General features: G+C 31.0%; 1 protein-coding gene across 1 annotated transcript in view; it reads left to right on the forward strand.

Annotated features, from left to right (window-relative positions):
• Nucleotides 1-9,315, forward strand: part of LOC106468576 (aldose 1-epimerase-like) — a 38,961-nt gene that overhangs the window by 13,628 nt on the left and 16,018 nt on the right. The window contains exons 3-5 of the mRNA XM_013929011.2: nucleotides 844-1,053; nucleotides 2,989-3,070; nucleotides 5,241-5,385. Coding sequence (XP_013784465.1) covers nucleotides 844-1,053; nucleotides 2,989-3,070; nucleotides 5,241-5,385 — 437 coding nt within the window. The remainder of the gene's footprint in view (nucleotides 1-843; nucleotides 1,054-2,988; nucleotides 3,071-5,240; nucleotides 5,386-9,315) is intronic.

The raw sequence follows: 9,315 nt of genomic DNA on the forward strand, positions 1-9,315 counted from the left end.
ATTATATTAAAAATGTTTCACGAGGCACACACATGAGCAGCTTGTGGGTAATGTAATTCATTAGCGTAACATGAGCTGCATGTTCCCTGAGTGATTTACAACTTATAATGGTGCAAATAGTAGTTAGACATGGTTCAAAGGACAATAAAATTTTATTATAAATTGATGTATACTGTTACAAATTTAGAGCTACTTAGGATTAACAAATGTAGTGTCTTTTTACAATTTGAAGTCATTGTAGAAAGAAAAAAAGGGTAATTTAGGTTTATTTCAATTTTTTTTTGGTGTTACGAGGTTGGTCGAATTGACTGATCCCATTTTGATATAGGGTAGAGATAATAACAGATAAACTATAAAGTTTTACTGAAAAAACAAATGTTTGAAATGCATTTAGGAGGTTTTAAGGATTACACAAAGGAAATTTGAGATTTTTGAGATAAGGAAAAGTATTTTTGATTTTAACATGAAAATTACTTTGCACACAGACTATTCAAAACAAATACTCAGTATATTTATGGACAAATCTTTATTTTATTAAAAATATTTCACTAAAAAATATCATTTTTGCATGTAAAAGACATATTAACTGAAAAACTGCCAAATTTTGTGAAGATATATATATACACTATATTGAAAGTTATAAGTATTCAATCTATAAAGACCTTAAATGAGTACAAAGAGGTCACATGGTCAATCAAATTGACCGAGCCCATGTTGATAGAGTTAAAGAAGTGTTTCTACATTAAATATGAGTAAAAATATTTTAATCCTTTTTTTTAAGGTCTAATAGTGTCTAAATTTCATGTGCCTGTTTACACAGGGTTTTTAATGTGACTCTCCTAGATTGTGTGGGATTCTTTGGTAGAAGGTAGCAGTGTGACCTTCTCTCACCATAGCCCATCACGGGACCAAGGGTATCCTGGAGAAGTCATGTGCTATGTAACATACCAACTTACAGATGACAATGAAGTTTTAATAGATTACAAAGCTACATCAACACAGACCACTCCGTTGAATCTAACAAACCACTCCTATTTTAACCTTGGAGGTCATGTAAGTATAGGATATCATCTACATTTAGTTTTTAGCTGAGTGTATTTATCTTTAGTAAGTCTTATACCTCACACAAGTACATTCTGTTATGTTGCAAAATATTGTGGGTCTTTGATTAAAAGAAGGATAATGTAACTATTATATACATATTTTTAGAAATATCAGATTGCTGTTGATGCACAAATTACACAAATTTTTATTGAAAAATTTCCTGAATTGTGTTTGGATCTTATTAGTGAAAGAAATCTAGAATAATTTCACAACATGGGGAGGAGAGATTAAACTATTTTTGTTGATTTAAAGTTTGCATCCAACTAGCAATGACGTGACTCTCAAATGTTTGATTGTTTTATCATCAGTGCTATTCTTTGTACTGAAGTTGTCAGCTACAACAGTAACACTATGTTTACCCCTTTGTTTGATTGTTTTATTTTCAGTGCTATTCTTTGTATTGAAGTTGTCAGCGACAACAATAACACTATGTTTACTTCTTTGTCTGATTGTTTTATCTTCAGTGCTATTCTTTGTATTGAAGTTGTCAGCGACAACAATAACACTATGTTTACCTCTTTGTTTGATTGTTTTATCTTCAGTGCTATACTTTGTATTGAAGTTTTCAGCTACAACAGTAATACTATGTTTACCCCTTTGTTTGATTGTTTTATTTTCAGTGCTATTCTTTGTATTGAAGTTGTCAGCTACAACAGTAACACTATGTTTACTCCTTCAATGTATGGGGAACTGTATTAAAAATATTTCCCAGCCTTTATGGCAGTTGTTATCAAACAATATAATACACCCACCCTCTCCAGTTGTACAGCTTTCCCAGTAAAATGAGAACACATTGGGCTAATAGTACACATATGAGATAAATTTCTCAACAATGTCTATAGTAAATTTTTAAACAGAAGACTTTTCTGTTCAGGGATGCAAGGTTTTTTGTAATACATGGATTAGAGTGAAGGAGAATGAAAAGTATTTACTCACCCCCAGTCCTCTGTATATCACTTGTTGCTTCCAAACTTTTGATCTGTAGCATACATCTTTAGAGTAATGAAATTTTTTAGGTTTTAAAGATTTGGTTCCAAAAATGAATATTAATTTTGTTATACAAGTTTTTCATGACTTTGCTGGAAAAAATCAGGTGGACTTTACCACTATATGTCTACTCAATAGAATAAAAGAACACGAACAAGACTAGGAAATACGTTTAGTATAGTCCACCGTGTACTGAGAGAATGTTTTAATTGAAGCTCATAGTTTGGCTGTAGTAAGTAGAACTGTGTATATGCAGTTGAAGAGTTGGGTTTGTTGCAAACCTGTTCAAAGTTAGCCTGTAACAAACAAAACTTTATTATATTCCACTTAAATTGTGAACTTGTTCTAGTGTTTTTCTTTCATTTATAAAATATCATTAAAAAAGGTTCATTGATAGAACAGTAGGAAAATGAGGTGTATTAAATTTTTTCTTCTTGCATATATTTTAGTAACATATGGAGAACTCTCAACAATAATTTGTTCTTTCTCTTATTTTTTTTTCTTTGTAATTTCTGCCTTTATCATTTAGAAGATTGGGCTAGTGTTTAAAAGTGATACAATATATACTGGAGTGTGAAGTATGTTTTGACAATAGGTTAGATGTGATTTTTTTGGTGTTCCTAATTTTTACCAAATATGAAATATTTATGATGATATGCATAATAATTACAAATTAAAAGTGGTCAACCTGTAAGCTGTTGATCAGGTATAACAAATCTGAAAGATTTAGGGAGTAAGTTATATGAATAAATTACAAAGTAGTCAACTATACAGTTATCATAGTAACACATTTCGGGTTTTAATGTTGAGAGATGAATTTAGATGCAGATTATGTTATAGCTGTATGATAAAATATTTTTATATGTTTTTACCATTCATTTTGATATAACTTGACAGGGATCTGGGCCAGTCTATAATCACACTGTTAGCATGAATGCTGATTATTATACCCCTGTAGATGAGACACTAATACCAACAGGTGAGTTCTGAATTCTGTGAAGTTTGTTAGTAATAGAAGTACCTAACTAAAATCCTACCAAAGTTCCTATTGGTCAGGAAGAATTCAGCAAGGAAAATATTTTTTGGGATCAGGGAAAAGTCTGTGAGTTTTGAGTTAGATTAGGGAAATTGGACATTAAACAGTGGTCTAGAAATTTTAAAACATGGTTAGTTTTATACATTTTAGTTCCAGCTATGGTAGGCTTGGGATATAAAATATATTATGCTTAATATTTATGATATATATATATAGTTTGTTCACTTGTACCAAAATATATTCTTAAAATATTTAATTTACCACTGTGCTATATCTGTGTTAAGGAAAAAAATGCTATATGTGAGGTAATTAAAAATATTTTGTCACATTTTGGATATGAAAAAAGGTGAGAGAGAATTTTGTATTTTTCTTATGACTGGGAACCCTGCCTTCTGAACCTACTGCATCATCAGTTTTTAGGAGAAACTGTTGCTAAAATATTCTCTCATTGTATAAACAAAAGTTTGACATGTAATTGTTATTACCTGCTCTTAAAGAACTGTTTAGGTTGAAGCTTTTGAAAATATTTCTCAAAGTAACTTTTTAGTATTTTGTGCCTTTCGCTATATATTTATATCTGCATCATTCTGTTAATGAATGGTTTTCATTTATCATTTGTACCTTCTTGTTGCTTGAAAATCATTTTTAAAATTATAAATTTGATATTTAGCATGTGAATTACATGTCTTCATTGGATTAGGTATATATATATATATATATTTAGATCAGACTGTAGCTTTTCTGAAGTGACTGTGTACAATTATAATTATGCTTTTCACAGTGAAACTATCAAATGACCGAAGTGACTGTACACGGTTACAGCTATGCTTTTCACAGTGGAACTATCAAACTAGTGATAAAACTAATTATTATTATTTGTAATATAAGTTCCAAATGTTTAAGATGCTATATTTAACTAACGAGCTACATTATAGATAAAAACCTATGAATAAAATAAGCATCTTCATTACTTCACTTGTGTTTAGCATTTTGATTTGTTGTGTATTAAAACTGCTTTGTTATTCAATATTTGTTTATTTTACATAAAGAGATAAAAATAGTTAGGATTATCTTTGATTTTTATTTACCCAAGTAGTGTGTGTGAATTTTAATTTATCAAAGGGCTTCTAAAACATGCTTGATCATATTTTGATTCAGTAAAGGTGATTTTGACTATTTTCCAAGTAAATTTTAGAACCACATTCTGCAATTTTTTCCCTATGTAAAGCTAGTTATATTATTTGCAATGAAGTTTGTTTTAAAATTTTATTATAGTTACATCTTCTGCAAGCCATTTTTCTGTTGATGATTTCTCGATCTGTTGGAAATAGTAGAAACATCAATATGTGATATATCTCTATTAAAGATTTTCATAATCTGTTTTCCTTGCATTATTTCAAATATGGTCATCTTCAGCATTCATAACAGATACCTGAATTGTAGGAAATATTTGATTTTAAATATGTTTTGGAAGGTAAGGAATGTATAAACGTAAAATAAATAACATTCCAAGGAAATTAAAATTTGTTATTGAAATAAAGTTCTCAAAAATACTTGCAGCACAAATAATAAGTAAATGCAACAGAATCTGCTAATATGTAAAAAATGCAGAAAGATTAAAAATCTGCTAAAGAAAGAAAATTTGATAAATGTTGCAACTATATGCCAAAATTCATTTATCAAGTCAAACCAACTAAAAATTTCAATCTACATCAAAAGTGTAAAACTTTTAATACTGACAAATATTTCATTGCCACTACTAAACTGATAGGTTTGCTGTTCACAAAGGGTTAATCTATGTGTAATTCTCAGTGTATCTTCTTGTTACTTGAGAAGTATTTTTGAAATTAGAAATGTACAAATTTATTGTGATAAAAACTAAGTTTGTTTGTACTATCTGTTACATTTTTAGTAAAATACAAAAAATTCATAGAGCTTCATTTTAAGCTTTAGATATAGTTTTGGGAGGTAGAGTTTTCTTAATAATATGAAAAAAAAAATGTATCTTTATCTAACTAATGGATTTTTACTTTCTTGTCTTTGTTATTCCTAAATAATTCATGAATATAGTGAATGTTTGTTTTCATTAAATGGCTGGATTTTTATATTGTAGGAGAAATAGCTGATGTCACAGGCACAGTGTTTGATTTGCGAAAACCTACAGACTTGGCTTCGGTGATGAACCGAGTACCAGGAGAAGGATTTGATCATAACTTTTGTGTAAAGGGAGAAATTGGTACCAGTAGACTAGCAGCTAAGTAAGTTCTTCAGTAAAGATGGCCAGAAGCAGTATATGAGATTCTTCTTTAAACAAGTTACAAGTCAATTTTCTGGCAATGTTTGATTTAAATTATGTAAAAAAAATTTAAAGTTAACCAGCTTAGATATTAGGGGTTAATATCACTATAAGCTGGTTATTTTAAGTTATATCATTTAATGGTTTTATCTAGTTAAATCAACAGACAGAAATTCTTTTAGAAATTAGATCGAAGAAATACTTTAAGACTAACCATTCATTTAGAAGTCCTTCTTCAGGAATAGGTATAACTAGAATTAGCTGAGATACACAGTTCTTTACATAAAATTTAGAATATCTAGACAAATTAGGATAAATACAATGTGACCAGATAACTTCTTTTGAAATAATATATCTGAAAGTAAAGTAGCCAGATATTACTTTCAGTACATCTGAAATTATATGTTTTATTGCCAAAATTTGGAAAGGACCTTTTTGATCACCAGCTGATCAACTCCAACATAAAGTCTCCACCTTTTGCTATATGATAGAGTAATTCATAAAGTCTTAGACTATAAACACATCACTACTTAAACATATAGCACTTGTGGCCATTGTTAACTGGACAGTCAAGAAATCATACATAGATGTCAGAAATTCAAACTACTAGCAGTATTCAAGCCTTCATATGATATTATTATGCAGACAAATATTCAAGGTTAAAAGAACTGAAGATTGCTAGAGTAAATCTGGTATTTATAATAGCAGGATAAAAATAAAATCTAACATTGCCTGATGTGTGAAAACTATCAACATCTGTTGCTGTACAAGAGGGAAAAGCAAATTCAGTCATACAACCAGTGTTAATGACAGAGTGAATTTCATGGTGCCTGTTTATTTTTTTATTTTTACCAGTAAACTGTGGCCAAATGCTAGAATTTAAAATACTTGCAACAGTTAAGAAGTGTGAAATTAATTTAGATTTAATCTTTTTTTTTTTAAATTCTTCTTGTAATATCCCATGGAAACTATCAAGAAAGCAGCCTGTCATTATACTCCCTCAGAAGATCCAAAATAATATTGTTTGTGTAATGCCATAGTTTAATATTTACTCATATCAAACAGTATCATGAAGGCATAGAGGTCTAGTTCAGTATTTATTGAAGACATGTTGAGCAAACCAGTGGTTCCCAAACACTAGTCCACAGGCTGATGCTTGTCCTTAGACTTGTTTTTGCCAATCTGGATAAATATCCAGTGGAAAAAAAAGAAGTAAAAGAAAAGTATAAATGATTTCAAACTTGTTTCTTATAACCTTGGATATATCTGTATTCTGTTTGTATCTATAAATCATATGCTTCTAATGGGTCATTAGCTTTTTACAAAGATTTTGTCAGTGCATGGAGTTATGAAGGATAGATCAATGGATTAGACCTTTAAACCTAATCTAATCTGACAGTTATATATATATTTTTGTTCAAATTAAATGTTTATAAAATGCAGCTTTCTACTCAAACACAGTCTGATTGTACATATATTAGAGTTGGAATTTAGTCTACTTACCCAAAAGATAAAGAATTAAAGTTAAACCATTTGCCCAATTCTCATATGTAAACGTTCTTGACATGAGACAAGTACAAGTTGCTCTTCTCTCCAAGTGAATTGTGAAACACATAAACTGAGGCCTATTCTGAGAAGTAAACTCGGTATATAATACACACTTTATAAATGCTATATAGAAAAAATGGTATGTGCCTGTGGTTAATATTCTCTCATTTCTAAGATTTTAATTTGATAAATAGTGTGCATGGGGGAAATAATTTTATGTGAACATTTTCTGTAGTATTTAGACCTATGTGTATTCCATGTGCATGTACAATATCTTTGTTTAGGAGAATTGGCTTCATAAACATCTTGTAATCACCAAACAAGTTTACAGTAATTCTAAAAATGCACACAACATTGCTTTTTTAAATAAAGTTCTTGCACACACTAGTTGGTCCCTAAAGCTGTAGCTGTGAAAATTGTTTTATTTTGTATTTTCTGAAGTTTGCATTATCTGTTGTAACATTCCTGTGTTAAAGTTTAATTCAGAACATCAAGAAATCCAGTAAGTAATTCATAGTTGGAATTTAAAGGTCACTTATCTTATTTCATAAATCCTAGCAGTCTCAATAGTTAAAAGATTTAAAAAATTACATCATACATACCTATTGTTACATCCAGTGTGCAGTAATAAACAACTTTTGAAAAGAAAAGTGTAAATGCAAGGGACATATTAATTGTTTTCTTTTGTATTAGTCTCATATTATCTAGTATCAGGTCACTTTATTTTTGTACTATATCATTGCTTTTCATGGCATCAGTTTATCTGAAATTAGTATTGATTTCAGTATCTGGCAAAAACGTAGTATCATTATACCTCTTATATCTTGTATCAGTCCTTTCATTTTTAAAAAGTCCTTGAATTTTATGAGTTGGACTGGATGATGAAGACAGATCTGTGATCACTTGTATGACGTTTGTGTCGTGCTATTCAGCCTTAGTAATGCACCTACCACTTATTAGAGGCTAATAAGGCTAGAATAGGAAAGTTGTCACATTTTTATGCATGACATTCTGGTATTTGGCTAAAGGTTTACTGTGGAAAACCTGAGAATTATGTTGCAGCTGGAAGGAAGACAGGCTTGAAATTGATGCTAGACAAGTGTACATATACAAAAGTATGGTTTCTCATTCACATTGTTTACAGGGACAGATTGTCCATTGAACCTGTCAGGGTTTGCACATTTCCTTGAAGTCATGAAAAATGAGCTTTGAGGGAGTTGTTTAATTAAGACAATGTGAGGCTTCTTGTATAAACTTGGAAAAAAGATAGAGCTCTTCACTATAATGGTAAAAACAAATTAAAAGCCAGATAAATTGGTAAGTAGTCTTGGAAGAAACATGTAATACCTATGTTGGTCCCAATATTATTGTGATTTTACACAGTGGTTTAGGTTGAAAAGCTGGTTATTTGTCAAAGTAATTAGGCAGGAAACTTTATGACTAGTGAGCATATAAAAACCTATATTTTCGTGTTACAGCCTATTTATTTAGTCTATTTTTTTCTTAAAAATGGACTGGGAGGCCTATCATTGTAAACTTATTTTTTTTATTTTTGTGTAAATTGATGGCTGCTCTCTCATTTATAAGTCCGTGTTAACTCTCTCAATACAGGCTCAGTCAATTTGATCGACTACATGACCTTTTTGTACTCATTTAAAGTCTTTACAGATATAATACTTATAACTCTCAATATAGTGTGTACACAGTGTGGTCACAAGTAAATAGACACCACCTTTTCAGAAAAAATGAAATTTTTCAGTCATATTCACATGAATTGATATATTTATAATTTAATTAATGAAGAGCGATCTACTCCAAGTGTTGAAGCAAGAGTGGGCGAAAATCCCACAATCTAAAATTGACGAGATGATTCTCACGATGCCCCAAAGGATCAACGAACTCCACGAAGCGAAAGGAAGATCTACTAGATGGAAGTTGGTTTTTTGTTGTTTCTTGACTTGCCGGTCGAGTATGGCCGAGAGGTTTTCGATGGGGTTCATGTCAGGAGATTGGCTCGGCCAGGGCAACTTCTGGATACCATTTTCTTCCTGCCACTTTTGGGTGTTTCTAGTGGTGTGACACGGTGCTCAATCTTCCTGGAACAACGTTGTGTTCTTGTCCACGAAACCCGAGGAATAAAGTGGCAAGAGTCCTTCCTCCAATATTTCGACATATTTCGCAAAATTTATGTTGCCAACGCTCTCCACTAAGCTCGATCTCCCACCAACCCAAACAGCTCCCCAAACCATCACGCTGAAACCACCATGCTTCATAGTTGGCCACAATCTGTTGAGCTAAAACTCTTGGTGGGGCATTCTTCAGACCCATATCCTTCCACTGTCCG

The sequence above is a fragment of the Limulus polyphemus genome, unplaced genomic scaffold (genome assembly GCF_000517525.1).
Source record: "Limulus polyphemus unplaced genomic scaffold, Limulus_polyphemus-2.1.2 Scaffold3060, whole genome shotgun sequence".
In the NCBI taxonomy this organism is placed as follows: Eukaryota; Metazoa; Arthropoda; class Merostomata; order Xiphosura; family Limulidae; genus Limulus; species Limulus polyphemus.